The sequence below is a fragment of the Somniosus microcephalus genome, chromosome 21 (genome assembly GCF_052327205.1).
Source record: "Somniosus microcephalus isolate GS21.2 chromosome 21, FLI_Smic_1.0, whole genome shotgun sequence".
NCBI lineage: Eukaryota > Metazoa > Chordata > Chondrichthyes > Squaliformes > Somniosidae > Somniosus > Somniosus microcephalus.
Genome location: NC_141007.1, coordinates 19515263 through 19538893, shown reverse-complemented (window position 1 = coordinate 19538893; position 23631 = coordinate 19515263). Strand labels below are relative to the sequence as shown.

The 23631-nt window shown below is 47.7% G+C and overlaps 1 protein-coding gene across 1 annotated transcript in view; it reads left to right on the top strand.

The window, feature by feature from the left end:
* Positions 1 to 23327, top strand: part of LOC147102636 (E3 ubiquitin/ISG15 ligase TRIM25-like) — a 28738-nt gene extending 5411 nt beyond the window's left edge. The window contains exons 4-7 of the mRNA XM_085963314.1: positions 984 to 1152; positions 14170 to 14232; positions 18047 to 18079; positions 19499 to 23327. Coding sequence (XP_085819440.1) covers positions 984 to 1152; positions 14170 to 14232; positions 18047 to 18079; positions 19499 to 20037 — 804 coding nt within the window. The 3' untranslated portion in view covers positions 20038 to 23327. The remainder of the gene's footprint in view (positions 1 to 983; positions 1153 to 14169; positions 14233 to 18046; positions 18080 to 19498) is intronic.
* The last annotated feature ends 304 nt before the right edge of the window (positions 23328 to 23631 follow it).

The window sequence follows — 23631 nt, the reverse complement described above, 5'->3', positions numbered from 1 at the left end:
CTTACAGAAATGCTCAGCTGTCTTTTCCAGGACCCAGATTAGAAGCACTGTGGTGAAGGGCGGGGGGAACAAGAGACTTGTTTCACTATTTCCGACTCCACCGTCTCTTCCTCAATTCCTGCGCTTTTCTGCTCACGGTTGCCGTGGTTGCAGGTGCACCAAAGTTTATTTTGTATTAAAAAATAATGAAAAGTTTTGGCTGCGCTAAACTATGGCGTAATATTTCCAACCATAGTGATTCTCTCTAGTTATATAAATAATCTGCCGAAACTAACTCTCTTAGCAGGTTTCAGACAAACCCTCTTTGAAAGGGTTTGAAAATAGACTCATGGTTTTGTAAAAGGCCAACTGATAAATACCTTCAAAAACAGTAACTGGGGCCTTGTGAATTTAAATAGCGGTCTGCTTAACTCGAAGGAAGCTTGCAATTGAAGAGATTGTATGTATTTGTACTGAATGTCTGGGTCCCTCACTCAGATATGTTTTCTGACAAATGAACAAATGAGTTGGAACTTTCTTCATAGAGTGAAAGCCCTCATTGAATTGGCTCGTGTGGGGCATAAACCAGCACAGACCAGCTGGGCCGAATGGCCTGTTTCTGTGCTGTAAATTCTGTGCATCTCTGTGAATTAGAGAAGCCATCACCGAGTGAAATCTTGGACAGAAGTGCTTCATTTATTATTTCAGGACCTCTTGTATCCTGAGCACATCAACCGGTTCACCTGGAGTCTTCAGGGGAAGGGAGCCTTCCACCCCTGCCTGGCCCTACACGTGAGTCCAGGCCCACACTCGGTGGGTGAGTCAATCCCTCGGGGCCACCAGGGATGGGCCAGTGTTGCCCGAATTCCAGGAACAAATAGGGAGAAAAAACCAAGTGCAGTCAGTTTGTTCAGCCCTGAAATCGGATGTTAGCTGATGGCCTGACTTATTTTCCGAGAGCTTTCTGTAGATTAAATGATCCATTGTGCTTTATTCCCTGACAGGAATCCAGTTGTTTAAAAGCAAGCGTGCAACCTCTGGATTTCCCGCAGTTAAAGACAGATGTCCAATCCTCACTGGCTAACGTCAACGTAGCTGTCACAGAACTTGCCACGTGGGTTAAACAGCGAGTGCAACCGATTTCCAAGCAAATCCTAGACAGAGGAAATATCGGTTAGTGAATTCATACATTTCAGTTATTAGATAATTAATGTTTTATTAAGTTATTACTTTTCCAACAATATGGATAAGACAAGTGACTTGGCTCAGTGCAACTCTTTACCCAGAGAGTGGTGAGAATGTGGAACTTGCTTCCACATGGAGTGGTTGAGGCGAATAGCAAAGATGCATTTAAGGGGAAACTAGATTAGAATCATTGAATGAAACCGCACATCAGGAGGCCACTCGTGCCTGTGCTGGCCCTTTGGTAGAGCAATCCGATTACTCCCACTCCGCTGCTCTTCCCCTAGAGCCCTGTAAATTTTTTCCTTTCAAATATTTATCCACTTCCCTTTTTGAAGGTTTCTGTTGAATCTGCTTCCACCCAATGTTCCCTGCAAAAGATTTTCGTGCACGGTCGCATTAGATTTGCTACACGGCCACCCCACGCGATGTCTTTTCCAGCGGAACAGCTGGTGAGCATCCTGTGCGGGGCCTCCGAATCCATGCACGCTTAGCGGGAACGTTGCTTCCACCACCCTTTCTGGAACTGAATTCCAGATCACAACTACTCCTGACAAAGGAATCGAAGGATATGCTGATAAACTGAGATGAAATAAGGCGGGAGGAGGCTCGTGTAGATCATAAACAGCGACGTGGCCCAGTTGGGCCGAATGGCCGGTTTCTGTGATGTAAGTTCTGTGTAACATCCTACGACATACCTATACTTTCCACAGGCAGTGCAACTTGATGTCCAAATGCCACCATTTTGCAGAGCTGTCTGCGAAATGGCGATAATCATAGTTTCTAAGTGGATCTGAGTCATCACAAATCGCTTGTCCTATTTAAACAGAAAACTTGAGAGTTAGAGCAACAAGTCTGTGTTCTGCTGTGCCATTGTATTAAAGGGGAAAGAAAGTCTGAAGGTGAATACATCCCAGGACCGTGTGGCTCCACATCAGTTCCGGCTCAGCTTCCCCGACTCATTCAAAGTCATGGCCCTTGTTGGCTTTGAATAGAGCAGCTGTGTGACACATGGGACTGCTCCCTGCTGCTGTCGTCAGTGAAATGATCCTGGGGGTGGGTGCAAGCTGGACCTCGCTGTGCCTGTTTGGGCATAACAAGGCCCAATTTCAGGGACCAACATCCTGCGTCCCAAGGACGTCTGAACGTCCGACCCGAGATTGAGTCGGGCCATTTTTCAGACGTCCAGAGCGGCCGCCTAAGACAGGCGTTTGGCCCTTTGCATATGCTAATGAGGGGCCTAGCGCCTGTTTTAGGACCTCTTGGAGAAACTGGGCTGCCCAGACGTCGGCCCTACTCCACTCAGGTTTTCCAGGCATCAAAGCGACCTAGCTAGCGACCGCCACCGAAAAGGTAAGTAAATTTATTTATTTATTTTTAAATTTCACTTGGAGTCACGAGAGTTCCGCCCAGCTCCATGGCTCTCCTGCTGGCTGCGAATGATCCCTCTCCCACTGTCCTTCCCCCTTCCCTTCCCAGCACTTACCCGAGAGCCTGAAGGGGCTGAATTTAGTTTTCGGAGATGGGCGAGCTGCCTGTGGCGGTGCAATAGGCACCTGGCAGCTCGGCCAAATCATTGAACTCGGGCCTAATTTTTGGCCGGCCTCGGGCAACACCGAATCTGGGCCTGAAAAAATATGCTTAGGTGAATTTTTCCCCCAGGGAGTACCTTGAACTCACTGAGCAATCTGTCTATAGATAGATCTCTCTACCTATCTATTCACCTGTGTATCTGTGTTTATTAAGATGGTAAATAAAATAAATAGAACAATGAGAGCGCGGAACTGAGCGGCAGCGGCGGCAACATAAAGGGAGTGGCGAAAAACACAAGGAGTGACGTCACAGGATAGCTGGTAACCGTTTATTTCCTGCAAGTTAGGGGCCAGGGTTAAATAACTGGTTAGGGATAAAGCAGGAGCTTGGAGATTAGTAACTGTTAATACTACATTAAATTAGTAACTGTTAATACTATATTATATTAATAACTTGAATTAGATACATCTTAGCCTTAAGTTTCTGTAAAGTTAGTTAATAGTCGAATAAATAAAGGTATAGCAGGGCAGCTCAGTCCCGCGGAATGCGCGTCCTGTGCCATGTGGGAAATCCAGGACGATTCCAGTGTCCTGGACAACCACGTGTGCAGGAGGTGTCGTCAGCTGGAGGAGCTCGAGCTCTGGGTTTCGGAGCTTGAGCAGCAGCTGGTGTCACTGCAGTGCATCTGCGAGGCTGAGAGCTACATGGATAGCACGTTTCAGGAGGTGGTCACCCTGCAGCTAAGGAGTGCGCAGGCAGAGAGGGAATGGGTGACTACCGGACAGAAGTGCAGGAGTCCCGAGTGCATCTCGCTTTCCAACCAGTATTCGGTTCTGAGTGCTAGTGAGGGCGATGGTTCCTCGGGAGTACAGCCAGAGCCAAGTCTGCGGCACCACGGGTGGCTCAGCTGTACGGGGGTTGAGGAGGAAGACAGGGAAAGCAATAGTGGTAGGGAATTCGATAGTTAGGGGAGCAGACAGGCGTTTCTGCGGCCATAGACGTGACTCCAGGATGGTATATTGTCTCCCTAGTGCCAGGGTCAAGGATGTCACCGAGTGGCTGAAGAACATTCTGAGGGGGGGAGGATGAACAGCCAGAGGTCGTGGTCCATATCGGTACCAACGACATAGGTTGAAAGAGGGATGAGGTCCTGCAGACAGACTATAGGGAGCTAGGAAAGAGATTAAAAAGCAGGACCTCAAAGGTAGTAATCTCTGGATTACTCCCGGTGCCATGCTCGAGTGAGTATAGAAATAGGAGGATAGAGCAGATGAATGTGTGGCTGGAGAGATGGTGCAGGAGGGAAGGCTTCAGATTCCTGGGGCATTGGGACCAGTTCTGGGGGAGGTGGGACCTGCACAGGCCGGATGGGTTGCACCTCAATAGAGCTGGTACCAGTATCCTCATGGGGAGGTTTGCTAGTGCTGTTGGGGAGGATTTAAACTAAGTTGGCAGGGGAATGGCCACCAGGATGTAGCATTAGAAAGGGGAAACTAAGGGCACAAAGGATTGGGAGAGACAGTTAGCACCAAAGTAAGAAATAGTAAGCTATTAGGTGGGGTCAGACTAAGAGGGAACACAGGATGGTCTAAGATGAGTTTACAGTGTATGTATGTGAACGCACAAAGCATAGCAAACAAATTTGGTGAGCTGCAGGCACAAATAGCCACATGGGAATATGATGTCATGGCAATAATGGCGACCTGGCTCAAAAAAGGGTAGGGTATTAAATATTTCTGGATATAAGGGCCTAGAAATTCGGTATAGCCACGTTTGGGGCGCTAGTCCTGGCGATGTGCAATTTAGCGCCTCTAAAGGTGATTGTGGCGCTAAATCAGGTGCTGCACGCTACTCTTAAGGCGCTAACCCGGCGGCGCAACCCAATTTCGCGGCGGCGGGGCGCAGCGAGGATGCTGTCAATAATCACTTTCCCTGAGACACACTGGCGCCGGCCAGCCCTTTAAGGGGCAGGTCAATTGGCATCACCAGACACACTCACTGCCTTGTAGGCCTTCAAAGCGGTGGGAGCCTGCCTGTGGCGCACCAGTCTAGCAATACATGGAAAGGGTGAGGCAGAGGGCGGAACGCCTCACTGATGGGGCATTGGATGCTTTGGTTGGCGCAGTGGAATAAAGGCCAAGGAAGATGGTCGGAATGTGATTTATGTTTTGGACAGTCTCCCGGGTGTGAGAGGCAGTTATGTGTCAGTGTATTAGTTTTGCTTTCTGTTGCCATAGCTTTCTCATGTTTGAAGGAACCACATTTTGTGTAATGAAACACTTTCTTCTTTTACAATGGCCATGCCTTCTATTTACATGCATCTTGCCCTTCACAGGCTTGGTGGTATCAGACCGGTTCCATTCCTGTTCTTGGAATGGCAGCAAGCATTCCGTGAGAGGGGCCTGGAAGCTACTTCTGATCAGCCTCTGACGCGCAGCCTGAGAAGAGCCGCTCGCGTAGAAGTTCAGGCCAGCAGGCATCTTCTCAGCCACCGACAGAGATGTCCTGCACCTTATCTGAGGCTGCAGATCTGGCTGAAGCAGCTGGCACAGCTCAGTCACCACCTCCTTTCTAAATCGCAGCCTTCTGACACACTGCTCCTCAGGCATGTTCATGTAGGAAAACTGCTGTCGGAAAACCCTGCCAGCGTAAGGTCTGCTGTGGTGATGTCTGTTGGCCCTCCTCCGTCTGGCCATGCCCGCCCCCCTCTCCCAGCGTCTCGGTGCCCTTTCCAGATGATTCAGCAGTAGGACGTTCCCCTCCAATGCAGCCCCCATAATAAGTGCCCACAGGAAGGTTCCCCGTTGTCAAGGCTCACCAACAGCAAGGTGATGGTCAGAAGGCTGAAGATCGTCTGCCTGCGCTGGCTCAGTGGTCAAATGGCTCTCAGTGTGCAGCTCAGCAACTCTCTTTGTAGCTCTCGAGGAAGTTGTGCTCCAAAAATGCTGCCGCTTCCCTTTTAAATAACGCTCCTCCAGCCCGAGAGCGACTTGGTAAGGTCCAGGTAAGCTGTCACTATTAGCGCCAGGCGCTACGGAGGGGGGCGCCACTGAATTTCAGGTCCGGGGCGCCCAAAAGGTGTTGCACACACACATGACGTCATAATCAGCCTGCGCCCATGAGCGGGCGCTAAGATTTAGCGCCGGCGCTATATGCATGCTCAATATGGGGCGAGGTGCTAGGTGCCTTGCGCCCACCCGGAAATTGGCTCGCGCCCCACTTCTCAACCTCTAGGCGTTAATTGGTGGCGCTAACAACCGAATTTCTCCCCCAAGGTGTTCAGGAAAGATAGGGAAGGAAAGAAAGGAGGTGGGGTGGCAGTATTGATTAAGGAGAATGTTAGTGCTGGAGAGGGAGGATGTCCTGGAGGGGTCAAGGACAGAATCTATATGGCTAGAGTTAAGAAATAATAGAGGTGCCATTACACTACTAGGTGTATTCTATAGACCACCAACTAGTGGGAAAATATGGAGGAGAAAATTTGCAGAGAAATTGGAGAGGGGTGCAAGAACTATAGAGTAGTGAAAATGGGGGACTTTAACTATCCTAATATAGACTGGGATAGTAATAGTGTAAAGGACAGAGCAGGGGGTGAATTTCTGACGTGTGTTCAGGAGAACTTTCTTGATCAGTATGTTTCCGGCCCAACGAGGAAGGAGACATTGCTGGATCTGGTTCTGGGGAATGAGGTGGGTCAAGTGGAGCGAGTGTCAGCAGGTGAACATTTAGGGAGCAGTGATCATAGCATCATAATGTTTAGATTAGCTATGGAGAAGGACAAGGAGCAATCTAGAGTGGGTTGAGAATGGATCTGGTCCGGGTAAATTGGAATCAAAGATTGGCAGGCAAAACTGTAATCGAACAATGGGCTGCCTTTGAAGAGGGAATAGTTCGGGTACAGTCGAGGTACATTCCCACTAGGGGGAAAGGCAGGGCAACTAAAGTCAGAGCTCCCTGGATGACAAAAGAGATAGAGAGCAAGATGAAGCAGAAAAAGAGCGCGTATGACAGATGTCCGGTCGAGAATACATCTGAGAATCGGGCTAAATATAGAAAGTTCAGAGGAGAAGTGAAAAAGAAAATAAGAGGGGCAAAGAGAGGGTATGAGAATAGAATGGCAGCTAACATAAAAGGTAATCCAAAAGTCTTCTACAGGCATATAAATAGTAAATGGGTAGTAAGAGGAGGGGTGGGGCCGATTAGGGACCAAAAAGGAGACCTACGTATGGAGGCAGAGCGTATGGCTGAGGTACTAAATGAGTACTTTGCATCTGTCTTCACCAAGGAAGAAGATGCTGCCATAGACATGGTGAAAGAGGAGATACTGGATGGGATAAAAATTGATAGAGGAGGTACTAGAAATGCTGGCTTTACTTAAAGTAGATAAGTCACCAGGACCAGATGAGATGCATCCTAGGACACTGATGGAGGTGAAGAAAGAAACCACGGAGGTACTGGCCATAATCTTCCAATCCTCCTTAGAAACGAGGGTGGTGCCAGAGGACTGGAGAATTGCAAATGTTACACCCTTGTTCAAAAAAGGGTGTAAAGATAAACCCAGCAACTACAGGCCAGTCAGTTTAACCTCTGTAGTGGGGAAGCTTTTAGAAACAATAATCAGGCACAAAATTAACAGTCACTTGGACAGGTGTGGATTAATTAAGGAAAGCCAGCATGGATTTGTTAAAGGCAAATCGTGTTTAACCAATTGATCGAGTTTTTTGTTGAGGTAACAGAGGGTTATGAGGGCAATGCGGTTGACGTGGTGTACATGGATTTCCAAAAGGCGTTCGACAAAGTGCCACATAATAGTCTTGCCAGCAAAGTTGAAGCCCATGGAATAAAAGGGACAGTGGCAGCATTGGCTAAGTGACAGGGAACAGAGAGTAGTGGTGAACAGTTGTTTTTCGGACTGGAGGAAGGTATACAGTCGTGTTCCCCAGGGTTCGGTTCTAGGACCACTGCTTTTCTGGTGGAATGGGCAGACATGTGGCAGATGTCTTTTAACGCAGAAAAGTGAGAACATAAGAACTTAATAAATAAGAGCATGAGTAGGCCATACAGCCCCTCGAGCCTGCCCTGCCATTCAATAAGATCATGGCTGATCATCAACCTCAACTCCATTTTCCCGCCCAATCTCCATATCCCTTGATTCTCCTCGAGTCCAAAAATCTATCTATCTCAGCCTTGAATATACTCAAAGACTCCGCATTCACAGCCCTCTGGGGCAGAGAATTCCAAAGAACCCTTTGAGTGAAGAAATTCTTCCTCATCTCAGTCTTAAATGGCCTATCCCTTATCCTGAGACTATGCCCCCCTAGTTCTAGACACTCCAGCCAGGGGAAACAACCTCTCAGCATCTACCCTGTCAATCCCCTTCAGAATCTTGTATGTTTCAATGAGATCACCTCTCATTCTTCTAAACTCCAGAGAGTATAGGCCCATTCTACACAATCTCTCATCATAGGACAGCCCTCTCATCCCAGGAATCAATCTAGTGAACCTTCGTTGCACCGCCTCCAAGGCAAGTATATCCTTCCTTAGATAAGGAGACTGTGCACAGTACTCCAGGTGTGGTCTCACCAAGGCCCTGTACAGTTGTAGCAAGACTTCCTTACTCTTATACTCCAACCCCCTTGCAATAAAGGCCAACATGCCATTTGCCTTCCTTATTGCTTGGTGTCCCTGCATGCTAGCTTTCTGTGTTTTTTGCATGAGGATATCCAAACCTCTCTGAACACCAACATTTGAAAGTTTCTCACTGTTTAAAAAATATTCTGTTTTTCTATTCTTCCTACCAAAGTGAATAACCTCACATTTCCCTACATTATACTCCATCTGCCACCTTACTGCCCACTCACTCAGTCTATCTATATCCCTTTGCAGACTCTTTGTGTTCTCCTCACAGCTTACTGTCCCACCTAGCTTTGTATCATCAGTAAACTTGGATACATTACACTCGGTCCCTTCATCTAGGTCATTAATATAGATTGTAAATAGCTGAGGCCCCAACACTGATCCTTGTGGCACCCCACTAGTTACAGCCTGCCAACCTGAAAAAGACCCGTTTATCCCTAGTCTCTGTTTTCTGTCCGTTAACCAATCCTCTATCCATACTACTATATTACCCCCAACCCCATGAGCCCTAATCTTGTGTAATAACCTTTTATGTGGCACCTTATCAATGCCTTTTGGAAATCCAAATATACTACATCCACAGGTTCCCCTTTATCTACCCTGCTAGTTACATCCTCAAAAAGCTCTAATAAATTTGTCAAACACGATTTCCCTTTCATAAAACCATGTTATGATTTTCGAAGTGCCCTGATACCACTTCTTTAACAATGGATTCCAGCATTTACCCGATGACTGATGGGCTAACTGGCCTGTAGTTCCCTGTTTTTTCTCTCTTTCTTGAATAGCGGTGTTACATTTGCGACCTTCCAATCGGCTGGGACCATTCCAGAATCTAGGGAATTTTGGAAGATCAAAACCAATGCATCCACTATCTCTTCAGCCACCTCTTTTAGAACCCTAGGATGTAGGCCGTCAGGTCCAGGGGATTGGTCAGCTTTTAGTCCCATTAGTTTTTCTAGTACTTTTTCTCTACTTATATTAATTACATTAAGTTCCTCACCCTCATTAGACCCTTGGTTCCCCATCATTTTTGGTATGCTTTTTGTGTCTTCTACTGTGAAGACAGATACAAAATATTTGTTTAACATTTCTTCCATTTCCTTATTCTCCATAATAATTTCTCCTGTCTCAGCCTCTAAGGGACCAAGTTTACTTTACTACTCTTTTACTATTTACATACTTGTAGAAACTCTTACAATCTGCTTTTATATTTCTTGCTAGTTTTCTCTCATTCTATTTTTTCCCTTTTCATCAATTTTTTTGGTCAACCTTTGCTGGTTTCTGAAACTCTCCCAGTCCTCAGGCTTATTGTTATTCTTTGCAACATTATAAGCTTATTCTTTCAATCTAATGCTGTCATTAACTTCTTTAGTTAGCCGCAGTTGGATCACTTTTCCTGTGGAGTTTTTGTTTCTCAATGGAATGTATTTTTATTGAGAATTATGAAATATTTCTTTAAACGCTAGCCGCTGCTTATCTACCGCCATACTTTTAAATCTCTTTTTCCAATCTACCTTAGCCAACTCACCCCTCATACCAATGTAATTGGCTTTATTTAAGTTTAAGACTCTAGGTTCAGACTTCGGCAAGTCACTTTCAAAATTGTGAAATTCTAGCATATTATGATCACACTGCCCCAGAGGATTCTTTATTATGAGATTGCTAATTAACCGTGTCTCATTACACAACACAAGATCTAAAATAGCCTGTTCCCTGATTGGTTCCATGACATATTATTCTAGGAAACTGTCCCAAATGCATTCCATGAACTTGTCCTCCAGACTACCTTTGCCAATTTGATTTGACCAGTCTATATGAAGATTATTGCATTACCTTTGTTGCAAGCTCCTACTATTTCTTGATTAATATTCTGCCCAATGGTATAGCTACTGTTAGGGGGCCTATACACTACTCCTACCAGTGTTTTCTGCCCCTTGTTATTCCTTATCTCCACCCACACTGATTCTACTTCCTGACCTTCCGAAGCGAGATCCTTTCTCGCTACTGTCCTTATGTCATCCTTTATTATCAGGGCTACTCCCCCTCCTTTTCCATTCTGCCTGTCTTTTTGAAACATCAAGTACCCTGGAACATTTAGTTCCCAACCTTGGCCAGCTTGCAACCATGTCTCTGTAATGGCTTTTAAATCAAACCCATTTATCTCTATTTGTGAAGTGATATATTTTGGTAGAAAGAATGAGGAGAGGCAATATAAACTAAAGGGTAAAATCCTAAAGTGGGTGCATGAACTGAAAGACCTAGGGGTATATGTACACAAATATTTGAAGGTGGCAGGGCAGGTTGAGCAAGCAGTTAAAAAAGCTTATGGGATACTGGGCTTGAATAGAGGTATCGGCCCAGAAATTCGGGTCCCCACGCGTGAGTAAGCGCTGGGTCCTCACCCGTAGACCCAACAAAAGTGCCGGTTTTGTGGATGCACTGCGCATGCACGGGAAACCTGAAATTCCGTTCCCTTAAAGGAAGGGGTTCACAGGTTGAACGCGTGCGCCGGAGAGGCAGCGTGTTCGCCAGGAACCTCCGTTTTTTTTGCAGCTTTCTCCGGGAGGGTAAGTCTCCAGGAGTTACACTTTTAAAAAGCAGTCGCAAGGCCTGCTTTTAACAAGGTAAGTGGTGAATTAAGTAAAATTAAAACGTTTTTTCCACAGGTTTATTATTTTTAAATACTTTAAAGAAAGGTAAGTTTATTTTTAGCCCCGTTAGAAACGAATCCATTTTTTCAAAAATTTAAATTATTGTTTAAAATAGTTATTTTATGTAATTTATAGTTATTTTAAAAATGTGATGTTTTTTAAATGTATTTGAAGTTTTAGTTATGTTTTGGGGCTGATTTGTATTTGTAGTTTTGACAGCTCTTCCTATCAAATTTATGAATGGGCATTTCCCTGCTACCATTGGCTCTCCATGGCCCACCTGATCCCAGGGGACGCTTCGAACTAACTGCGCCCCTGGGATACGCAAGCACTGCGCGCCGGCAGTTGGAGGAGGCCCAGGATCGGAATCCCACGCGGGCCCACAGCACAACGGTCGGCGCGCTAGATAAGTGCAGGTCGGAGGCTTGCACTCGCGGGTAGCCTCCGACCTGAATTTCTGGCCATTGTGTACAAAATTGTGGAAATTATGAGAAACCTGTATGAAACACTGGTTCAGCCTCAACTGGAGTATTGTGTCCAATTCTGGGCACCGCACTTTAGAGAGGGTGCAGAAAAGATTTACGAGAATGATTCCAGGAATGAGGGACTTCAGTTAATAATAATAATAATAATAATAATTCAACTTTATTGTCATTGTACAATGCACAAGTACATGAACAACGAAATGTGATCTTGCAAGCTCCCATGAGTCCAGTACAAATAACATTAACATTAAACATAAATAGCACCGTCCTGGGAGAAGCAAAGCCGCTGCGTCTGTGCGCGCCGCCATTCCATTTCCACCATTCCTCCTGTCCGACAATCTTCAGCCCAACGCCCGGGCCTGCTCACCAGCCGCCCCTCCCGAGGCTCCTTCCGTGAGCTTCTCACCAACCGCCCCTCCTCGGGGCTCCTTCCGTGACCTTCTGCACCTGGTCTTCCCTGATGGTCATCCTTCCAGGTACTAACCAGGCCTGGCTCTGCTTAGCTTCCAAGCCTTGCCAGTGACCCTGTCCCTAGTCCCAGGCTGGAGAATCTGGGGTTGCTCTCTTTAGAGCAGAGAAAATTGAGAGGGGATTTGATAGAGATGTTCAAAATCATGAAGTGTCAAGACAGAATAGATAGAGAGAAACTGTTCCCATTGGCAGAAGGCTCGAGAACCAGAGGACACAGATTTAAGGTGATTGGCAGAAGAACCAAAGGCGACATGAGGGAAACCCTTTTTACTCAGCAAGTGGTTAGGATCAGCGAATTCATGAACTCATTTCTCTTATCTGGAAGGAGGAGAGCATGCCAGGGGATCTCAGAGACGCCGTAATTGTGACCATCTTCAAGAAAGGTGACAAGCCCGATTGCGGTAATTACAAAGGAGTTTCCCTGCTGTCTGCCACAGGGAACGTCATTGCAAGAATCCTCCTCAGTCGCCTTCTCCCAGTGACTGAAGAGCTCCTCCCAGAGTAGCAATGCGGATTCCGCCCACTAAGGGGCACAATGGACATGATCTTCACCTCGCTCCAATTACAAGAGAAATGCAGGGAACAGCACCAACCGCTGTACATGGCCTTCTTTGACCTCACAAAGGTCTTCAACACTGTCAACCGTGAGGGATTATGGAGTGTCCTCCTCAAATTCGGCTGCCCTCAAAAGTTTGTCACCATCCTCCGCCTGCTTCACGACGACATGCAAACTGTGATCCTGACCAACGGTTCCACCACAGACCCAAGTCACGTATGGAGCGGGGTCAAGCAAGGCTGTGTCATCACACCAATGCTCTTCTTGATCTTCCTTGCTGCAATGCTCCATCTCGCCCTCAGTAAGCTCTCCGCTGGAGTGGAGCTAATTTACAGAACAAACGGGGAAACTGTTCAACATCCGTTGCCTCCAGTCCAAATCCAAGTTCGTCCCATCCTCTGTCGTCGAATTACAGTATGCAGACGACGCTTGCATCTGCGCTCACTCTGAGGTCGAACTCCAAACCATCGTTAACACCTTCACTGAAGCGTATGAGAGCATAGGCCTTGCACTAAACATCCGTAAGACAAAGGTCCTCTACCAACCTGCCCCCACCACACAGTACTGCCCCCCGATTATTAAAATCCACGACAAGGCCTTGGACAACGTGGACCACTTTCCATACCTCTGGAGCCTTCTGTCAACAAGGGCAGACGTCGACAATGAATTCCAACACCGCTTTCAGAGTGCCAGTGCAGCCTTCGGTCGCCTGAGGAAGAGAGTGTTTGAAGACCAGGACCTTAAACCCGACATCAAGCTCGTGGTCTACAGAGTAGTAGTAATACCCGCCCTTCTGTATGCCTCAGAGACGTGGACCACGTACAGCACTGGAGAGGTACCACCAACGCTGCCTCTGCAAGATCCTGCAAATCCATTGGCAGGATAGGCGCACCAACATCAGTGTTGTTGCTCAGGCCAACATCCCCAGCATCGAAGCTTTGACCACACTCAATCAGCTCCGATGGACGGGCCACATCGTCCGCATGCCTGATAAAAGACTCCCAAAACAAGCGCTCTACTTGGAGTTCCGACACGGCAAGAGAGCCCCAGGTGGGCAGAGGAAACGCTTCAAGGAGACCCTCAAAGCCTCCTTGGAAAAAGTGCAACATCCCCACCGACACCTGGGAATCCCTGGCCCAAGACCGCACAAAGTGGCGGAGAAGCATCCGGAAAGGCGCCGAACACCTCTAGTCTCTTCGCCGGGAGCAAGCGGAAGCGGAGCGCACGTCAACCCAAGCACTCCACCGTCTGCCCCACCTGTGACAGAGACTGTAGGTCCCACATTGGACTCATCAGTCACCTGCGAACTCATTATTAATGTGGAAGCAAGTCATCCTCGGTTCCGAGGGACTGCCTAAGAAGAAGGTTAGGATCTGAAATGCACTGCCTGAAAGGGTGGTGGAGGCAGGCACAATCATGGCTTTCAAAATGGAGTTGGATAAGTACCTGAAGGAAATAAAATTGCAGGGCTACGGAGAAAGGGCGGGGGAGTTGGACTAGCTGAAGTGCTCTTGCAAAGAGCTGGCACGGGCTCGACGGGCCGAATGGCCTCCTCAGTGCTGTAACCATTCTATGATTCTGTGATTCTATGAATGCGAGTTGCTAAAGCTAGCTGTGGAAATTACACACAAGTCTTTATTGATTCTTCTTTACTCTGTTTGTTTGCTTTGTACAGCCAATCCATGGATGTTGAAAACATTTACCTCAGAACCAAAGACCAGGGAGGATTTATTGCTGTGTGAGTATTTCTGATAAGTGCAATATTTCGCCCACCGGTGATTTACAGTCTGTTAGATATTCGAAATCGGTGAGGTTTTCAGTGGAAGTGCGTTGGAGCGAGACTTCTACTTGCTGGCTCGACTCCGTTCAATTTGAGAGGGTAAACGCCATTATCAAAATGAAGGCTAGCCACCCACCGGCAGTTGTGGGGGCGTGGGGAGGGGGCGCAATGTTCCCTCTAATTTGTTCTTGTACTGAGCGGGCCATGAACTCCTTTGAGCGTGACCTTTTTGTCCGTGGGCAACTTTCACCTTCACCACCACTTTCACCTTCACCACCACTTTCACCTTCACCACCACCACTTAAAAGCATATATACAGTAATTACATATTGCCACCCCACCGTCTCAAATCATGAGACAATCAGACAAGGTTCGATACTTTTGCATTTTATTCCTCTAGAATTGAACCCCAGTGCTTTATTTGCACTTTTATGGCTTTTTTAACCTGTGTTGCTACTTTTAATGATTTGTGAATCTATCGCCCTAGATCCCTTTGCAGCTCTACCCCATTTAGACTCTTATTTTCCACGGAGTAAGTCGCCTTCTTGATCCTCTTAGCAAAATGCACCACCTCACACTTATCTGGATTGAAATTCATTTGTCATTTACATGCCCATTCTGCAAGTTTGTTTATGATAGAATTAATTTAAAGCTTTTAGTTCATCATGAACAAACTGTATTTAATAAAAAATACTTGTCAGAAATGACTGGGATATAAAAGAACTGCATAATAGTGCATTAACACTTCAGAAACGCCACTCAGTTACACGGTTATGTATCGACAAACAATCCTAAAGCCCAAGGTGAGCTGAAAGAGGCATATCTATTCGTGCAATTTGTGTTAATTTAAAGGTTTTCAATGTATTAGTCCATCCCTCATGTCACTATAGCAGTGGCTGCACAGGCAGCAGGAGCAGCGGCTTTCCTATGGCGCTGACGTGCTGGATGTCCACATAAGTAATTAGAATATTAATCACAATGCAACCAGACAACCAACAAATATGAAGTGCTGTAGTTCTTTAGCTCACAGTATTAAAAAGAATTGAACAAAAACAGGTATCTGTATTTTCAACTTCAATCACTTCCATTAATAAACGTGGTCTTCTTGAAGCAGCACCCCCCATGTAGCATGTCAGAAAGGCAGCAATTATTCACAAGTGCGGAAAAACACATACACAATCCGTCACCAAATTAACAAAAAAAGCAGGAAAAGCTACGATTTAAGAGAAATAAACATTCATCTTTCTTCCAGAAGTGCAGGGAATATCTCTTCCCCCTAGACTCTCTCACTCCCCCCAGTCTCTCTCTCTCTCTTCCCCCCCCCCCCCCCCCAAGTCTCTCTCACTCCTCCCTCCCCCCCCAGTCTCACTCCCTCCCTCCCCCCCAGTCTCTCTCACTCCCTCCCCCCCCCCAGTCTCTCTCACCCCATCCCCAGTCTCTCTCACTCCCCCCCAGTCTCTCTCACTCACTCCCCCCCCCCCCCCGCAAAGTCTCTCTCACTCTTTCCCCCGCCCCCCCCCCCCCCCCCAGTCTCTCTCACTCTTTCCCCGCCCCCCCCCCCCCCCCCCACCCCCCGCCACCAACAGATGCAGTTCTCCCATGGAGCTGAAGAAATTGTGGCCATGCTGCAAGGCCGCAACTGTTGGGTAACGTGCATGCGTGGCTCTGTGACACCGCGTGCGTGCGCAGAAGGCCGCAGGAATGGTGGTGTGGACACTCGGCATTCACAGGCTCAGGGTTAGGCCTGGAGTGGGCTTCAGCACACAGGCGCCCAAATGGGTCCAGAGCATAGGCACCGAAGCCCGCTCCTGCGGTCCCAAAGAACGAGACTGTGGGACGTGATTAAAAAGAGCGCCTGCGCGCTGGGCACGCTCTAGCGGGACTGCGCGGCCTGCAACACCTGGTGTACGGCAACCTGAAGAGAACTGCGTGGCCGCACAGCTTAGGAGGAAGAGTGGGGGGGGCGGGGGGGCAGGTGAGTAGTTAGTGAGCCTGAGGGAAGCATAAAGAGCGGGTGTTTTTAAACTCCTAGGCCTCATTTACATATTCTAATTCTGACTCCTGCCTGATGCCGACGGGAATGACGTAATCACCAGCGGGCGGGAGTCAAAATGGTTGGAAAAAAAAGACTTACATTTCTATAGCGCCTTTCACCACCACCGGACGTCTCGAACCACTTTACATCCAATTAACTACTTTTGATGTGGAGTCACTGTTGTGATGTAGGAAACGCGGCAGCCAATTTGCACAAAGCAAGCTCCCACAAACAGCAATGTGATAATGACCAGAACATCTGTTTCAGTGATGTTGGGGGGAGGGTAGCCTAAGGTGTCTCTCCTGCTCATCCTGACCCACAAGGACCCTTGAAAAGATGACTTACCCGAGCCTCCTGTGGCCTGGGTCCTTGCTGCCCCCAGTATTTGCTGGCGGTTTGGAGACTGAACGGCCTTCAGTCGGGCCTGCGGTTAAAATGGCGTCCATAACCTAATGACTTCATCCCTTTTAAATTAGGCCACCCGCGCTCCACTGGGGCAGGTGCTGGGCGGTGGTGCGGTGGGGGGAGGGCGCTGGGGAGAGATCGGGGACGCAGCACGAATCCTCCCCCGCCATCTTATTTCCCTCACCCGCTCCATTCCCACTGCGTGGTGTTGGGTAGAATCGGCCCCTTGTGTTTCAGATGTGGCTAGCGTATAACGACCGACTCTGACCCTGGCTGCGACCATTGCCTATAGGATGCAGACTGCACTTGCCCCACGGGAGGCAGTTTTTCATGTGTCACCTTTGACCCTCGAGTGTCGGCAGGATATTTGACCAGGACTGAGGCAGTCATCACCAGAAGTCCTGACTTTACACCAGGAATATAGTAGGTCAGAACCCTAGCGGAGTTCGCACCCCCACCACCTCTCCAATATGGGACACGGAGACCAATTGTGGTCTCCCAGTAGCCCCACCAACAGCGCAAACTGCAAATCAACCCTGGCACCTTCTGATCTGTATCGCTTAGTATTGTAATAAAAGACTCAACCGGGCATCTAAGGTCTGTCTGGAATCCTGTCCAGTGAAAGAAAAAAGACTTGCATTTATATAGTGCCTTTCACAACCTCTGGATGTCCCATAAGAACATATGAAATAGGAGCAGGAGTAGCCCATACGGCCCCTCGAGCCTGCTCCGCAAGTCAATAAAACTGGGCAGCCTAGACTTTGGGCCTGCTCGCCTCAGGTTTTCCAGATGTGAATGCGGCCTAGCCAGCGTCCGCTGTCGAAATGGTAAGTAAATTTCTTTCTTTTAAAGATTCACTTGGAGGCACGAGAGCTCCGCCGGCGTCATGGCAACTGGCTGGCCGTGATCGAATGCCCCACACTGTCCTTTTTTCCCACCCCCCCTTCCCGGCACTTACCTGAGGGCCTCTACTGGCGAGGGAAGTGGCCTCAATTTAGTTTTCGGAGATGGGCGAGCTGCCTGTGGAGGGGCAATAGGCACTTGGCAGCTCGAACAAATTGTTGAACTTGGGCCTAATTTCGGGCCGGCCTCGACAGCACCGATTCTGGGCCCAAGGAAATGGGTGCAGGCGAATTTTCCCCAGGGAGTAACGTGAACTCCCAGAGCGATCGGTCTATATATAGATATCTCTACCTATCTATTCACCCCTGTATCTGTGTTTATGAAGATGATAACTAAAATAAGTAGAACAATGCGAGTTGCTAAAGCTATGCTGTGGAAATTAAGTGCAAGTCTTCATTGATTCTTCTTTACTCTGTTTACTTTGTGCAGCCAAGGTGAAGCTCAGGAATGATTTCTTGCTGCGTGAGTATTTCTGATTACTGCAATATTTCGTCCAACGGTGATTTACAGTCAGTTAGATTTTTCCAAATCGGCGAGGTTTTCATTGCAAGTGTGTTGGAGCGGGACTTCTACTTGCTGTCTCGGCACCGTCCAAGTTGACAGTGTAAACTCCATTATCAAAATGAGGGCAAGCAACCCACCTGCCCCTCGAGCCTGCTCCGCCATTCAATAGGATCCTGGCTGATCTTCTACATCAACTCCACTTTCCTGCCCTATCTCCATACCCCTTGATTCCAAAAAATCTATCGATCTCAGTCTTGAATATACTCAACGACTGAGCATCCACAGCCCTCTGGGGTAGAGAATAAGAAAGATTCACCTCCCTCTGAATGAAGAAATTTCTCCTCATCTCAGTCCTAAATGGCGGGCCCTTATCCTGGGACAATGACCCCTAGTTCTAGACTCTCCAGCCAGGGGAAACAACCTCTCAGCATCTACCCTGTCAAGTCCGCTAGGAATTTTATGAGATCACCTCTCATTCTTCTGAACTCCAGAGAATATAGGCCCATTCTACACAATCTCTCATCATAGGACAGCCCCCTCATCCCAGGAATCAATCTAGTGAACCTGCATTGCACCGCCTCCAAGGCAAGTATATCCTTCCTTAGGTAAGGAGACCAGAACTGTGCACAATACTCCAGGTGTGGTCTCACCAAGGCCCTATATAATTACATCAAGACTTCCTTACTCTTAAACTCCAACCCGCTTGCAATAAAGACGAACATAGCATTTGCCTTCCTAATCACTTGCTGTACCTGCATGTTAACCCAAAGCGCTTAACAGCCAATGAAGTAATTTTGAAGTGTAGCCACAGTTGTAATGTAGGGAAAGGCAGCAGCCAATTTGCGCACAGCAAGCTCCCACAAACAGTAATGTGGTAATGACCAGATAATCTGTTTTAATGGTGATGTTTGAGCGATAAATATTTTTCAGGATACTGGGGAGAACTCCCCTGCTCTTCTTTGAAATAGTGCCATGGGATTTTTTACGCCCCCCTGCGAAGGCAGACAGCCTCGGTTTAATCTCTCATCTGAAAGACAGCACCTCCGACAGTGCAGCACCTACTCAGCACTGCACTGGAGTGTCCGCCTAGATTATATGAGCAAAGCAGTTATTAATCTCTCAGAATCCTGTTACTGTTTCATTGGACAACTGCCAGGAGGTGCAAGTTGCCACTCAGGCTGGGCATCTCCTAATTTGTCCTCTTTTCCCCCCTCCTGGTGTCAGCCTCCGCCCAGTGCTTCTGTACAGGGTGCGGTTTATATACAGTGGGAGCTGAGTGAACTGGGGAATTGATCCCGCATCACCCATTCCCAATCCGATGCTTAGCACCACAGGCGTCCCAACAAATGGATCATCGCTCTTCCTTTGTCTCCACAGTTGTTCGAACACTCACTTTTAATGTGAATTCGGCAAATCATTGTCTTCACTTCTACAACGGCTATCAGACAGTGACACATTCAACATCAAAGACTTACCCCGATCACAAGGACAGATTTGATTTTTATCCACAAATCCTGTGTACAGATTACTGGCGGAACAACGACAGATATTACTGCGAAGTAGAATTGCACAAAAGTAGGAGCACTGACCATATTTGTGTGGGCATCACAACCTCTGATATCCAAAGAAAAGGGAAGGACTCTTCCTGTGTCCTTGGTAGGAATATATTGTCGTGGTGTTTAGACTTGCATCTAACGGCACACAATACTTTCTTGCTCTTTAATAATGGGGTAGAGTCTGAAATACCGAGTGTAAGCTACAAGAGAATTGGAATGTACTTCGATAAATACAGCTTGTCATTTTACAGTGTGACAGATACAATGACTTTAATCTACAAATTCACGGGTTCGATGCCAGATAAAGTCCATCCTGCTTTTCGAATTGAAGCTGGGACAGCACTGACTCTTTGGCGCTAACGGGGCGCAATGCAACTAGCGCCCGGGCGCGGCAATGCTAACGTCTCCCGCAAAATTCAGCGGGAGGTTAGCGGCGGCAACTGTTAGTGCCCCGCTCGCGCCCCAGCCATGATCTTCAGTAGTGCACCCTGACTTACCGCCAGATGCTATGTCCGACAGGGTCAGGGGGGCGTACGTGCGGCTGGGGCGGCACAAGTTAAAGGGGAGGTGCCGGGCGGCCATTTATGTTGCTGGCCGCCTGCCAGCACCTGTCCCCGTTGCCGTCCCTGGCCTTCTGTGAAGCCCTCCCGCAGGGTGCCGGCTGCGCTCCGTGAGCTCGGCTCGGCTCTCCGCTTCAGTGCCGGGCTCTTTTGCCGGCACTCCGATCCTTGGTGGCCCAGCTGGGCCCCGGGTCGCACTGTGCTAGGTCCCCTCCCCTTTAATGAGGGGAGGAAGGCCTGTGGTACCGCGGCGCGACGTTGCGATATTCCCTTGCAGCGCCCCCTCTTGGAGTGCTACAAGTGAATTTCGGGCGCGGGGTCGCTAACTTTTTTGGGGCGCTAAATGACAATGACCGTGATCATTCAAGTCAGTTTACGGATTTCCCCCCACAGCCGTGCTCGCTATCGGTGGTCGCAATTGTGACATCCACGGCTTTTAATATTGGAGCTGGTGAGCTGGGGGTGTTGAGGGATTGAATACTGCTTCTCGTGTGTCTATAAGCTGTGGGAGGAGAGAGGGAAAAATCTCACCTGCCTTTCCTATCTTGATGGAGGATTGTAGTCCTGCATAAAGCAACTGTGGTGTAGTAATAGATTTCACGATGCTCCTAGGTTCTGGGGAGAGTCGCTATGAAACCAGTCACTGTTCACATGTCTGTGTTTGGTCACAATTCTCCGATGCCTGAGTCTCTGACCCAACATCCTCTCCATCACAGAGACCACCTACTTGCACCTCTGTAATGCCACCCGCCCAGAAGCCTCATCCATGCCTTTGTCGGCTCCAGACTTGACGATTCCACTGCTCGCTGGCCAGCCCTTCACCCTCCATCCTCTGTAAACTTCAGCTCATCCCTCTGCGGCCCGTTTCCTATCCTGCTCACCCATCAGCCCTGCCCTCGCTGACCTACATTGGCTCCCGGACCCCCGTCCAACAAGTTCAATTGAAAATTCTCATCCTGGTGTTTATATCCCTTCAAGGCTTCACCCCTCCATATCTCTGCAACTGCCAACACTACACCCCCTTCCTCCCAATACTCCCCGTCCCGTCTGCATTTCCCCTTCCCCTTACCTCATCATTGGCGGCCGTGGAGTTCCTTCCCTAAACCTCTCCACCTCCCTCTCCTCCTTTTAAGATCCTCCTTAAATCCACCCTCTGGTCATCCTCGGCCTGCTGTTGTTCACTGACCATTATATATTTTTTGATTACTCTGTGAAGCGCCTGGGGACGATTTTCTACGTTAAAGGTGCTGTAGAAGTACCAGTTTTTGTTGTTTATGATTGTGTGGTGCCTTTCACGACCACCGGACGTCTCAAGGCGCTTTACAGCCAATGAAGGGGGTGAAAGGTTATCTGGGGTCGGCGGGAATGTGGAGTAATCCGATCAGCCATGATCCTATTGAATGGCGGAGCAGGCTCGAGGGGCCGAGTGGCCTATTCCTGCTCCTAATTCGTTTGTTCGTATGTATTGTGTAATTGACATGCTGTCATGTGTTCCCTTTCTCCGTGCTTTAATTCACCTCTTCGATATTCAACCTCAGTTGGTTTTATGGTTTATGATGATAGTGTTTAAAGTTGCCCCATTTATAAACAGGAAGTGAGCACAAGTCTTTGGACATATTAGAAATAGATGTGTTGTTTGCTGTCTGTTACTGTTGCAGGACTGATTAGTATATTTCGGTTCTTTGGAAACTTATTTTATTGTATGTTAATTATATGAGTGGTTTTCAAATCTTTCTCTGGGAAACCCTTTTGAATATTGAGACATTCTTTGGGAGACCCTACTGTTATGCATTGTGTGTTCTATTGTGTGTTCTCCTCCCACCTGTGGTGGCGCTGTCACTGGAGATAAATGGTTGGGTGTTCTCTGTTAAGTTTAGCTCTCATTGTTCGGAACTTCCCAGAACTTCCTTTCCTTCCAATAAAGCACTTCATGTTTGAATCTCTGAGTTCTGAGTCCTAAATTGTGTCTAGGTAGAAAGGTACCGACACAACACTTACGAACATTGAAACATTGCTGGGTATCCTTCTCCTTCTGCCGAAAGCCAGAGATATGCAGCCTGACGGATTTGAAACCGAGCATCGAACTAGAGGGTGTGTCAATGGCTCACCACCATTAGAGGGGGGACAGAACTGTACCCAAAATGTTCTGCACATAACTGTAACCTGTCAACTCTTTACGAGGTTGTATGTTTTTGTTAGAATGCCATTTAATCGGTATAGAATCTCAGAAGTTTACGGCACAGAAGGAGGCCATTCGACCCATCGTGTCTTTGCCAGTCTAATCCCATTTTCCAGCTTTTGATCCGTAGCCTTGTAGATTACGGTATATCCAAGTACTTTTTAAATGTGATGAGGGTTTCTGCCTCGACCATCCTTTCATGCAGTGAGTTCCAGACCCCCACCGCCCTCTGGGTGAAAAAAATTCCCCTTAACTTCCCTCTAATCCTTTACCAATTACTTTAAATCTATACCCCCTGGTTATTGACCTCTCTGCTAAGGGAAATAGGTCCTTCCTATCCACTCTAGACCCCTCAATTTTATACACCTCAATTAAATCTTCCCTCATCCTCTTCTGTTAATAAAACAACCCCAGCCTATATCAATATTTCCTCATCGGTAAAATTTTCCAGTCCTGGCAACATCCTCATAAATCTCCTCTGTACCCTCTCTAGTGCAGTCACATCCTTCCTGTAATGTGGTGACCAGAACTGTACGCAGTACTCTAGCTGTGGCCTCACTAATGTTTTATACAGTTCAAGCATGACCTCCCTGCTCTTATATTCTATGCCTCGGCTAATAAAGGAAAGTATCCCGTATGCCTTCTTAACCACCTTATCTACCTGTCCTGCTACCTTCAGGGATCTGTGGACATGCACTCCAAGGTCCCTCTGTTCCTCTACATTTCTCAGTGTCCTACTATTTATTGTGTATTCCCTTGCCTTGTTAGCTCTCTCCAAATGCATTTCCTCACACTTCTTAGTGTTAATACTGATAGTTGTATACTGGGATTGTGGATTTGTTATGTTCCTGATAATCCTCTCTGTAACTGTGTTATCATAATGTCAAATAAATTAGCCTCTGTTAATGGTCTGTATTGCCTTGTGTTGAATTCCTTTATCACACACCAGCTCTGTCTGTCGCTTCCCCTGACTAGGAACCAGTTTGCGCTGTGTATTCCCTCAGTCTAGTCAGTGTGGTGCTCTATCAAAATCCCAGTAACAAGTTAGCTACAGGACCGGGCACAGATTATTCATCCACATGGGGTGAAGCCTCGGCCTCCTTTATGTTGCCCTGGGATTTCCAGGCTCCCTCCCAATGGGGGCCAGAATGTCTGCTCCGACTGTAGACACAGGCTATGGGGGTCCGTGTAACCGAGGTGGGAGGGGGTGTTGGT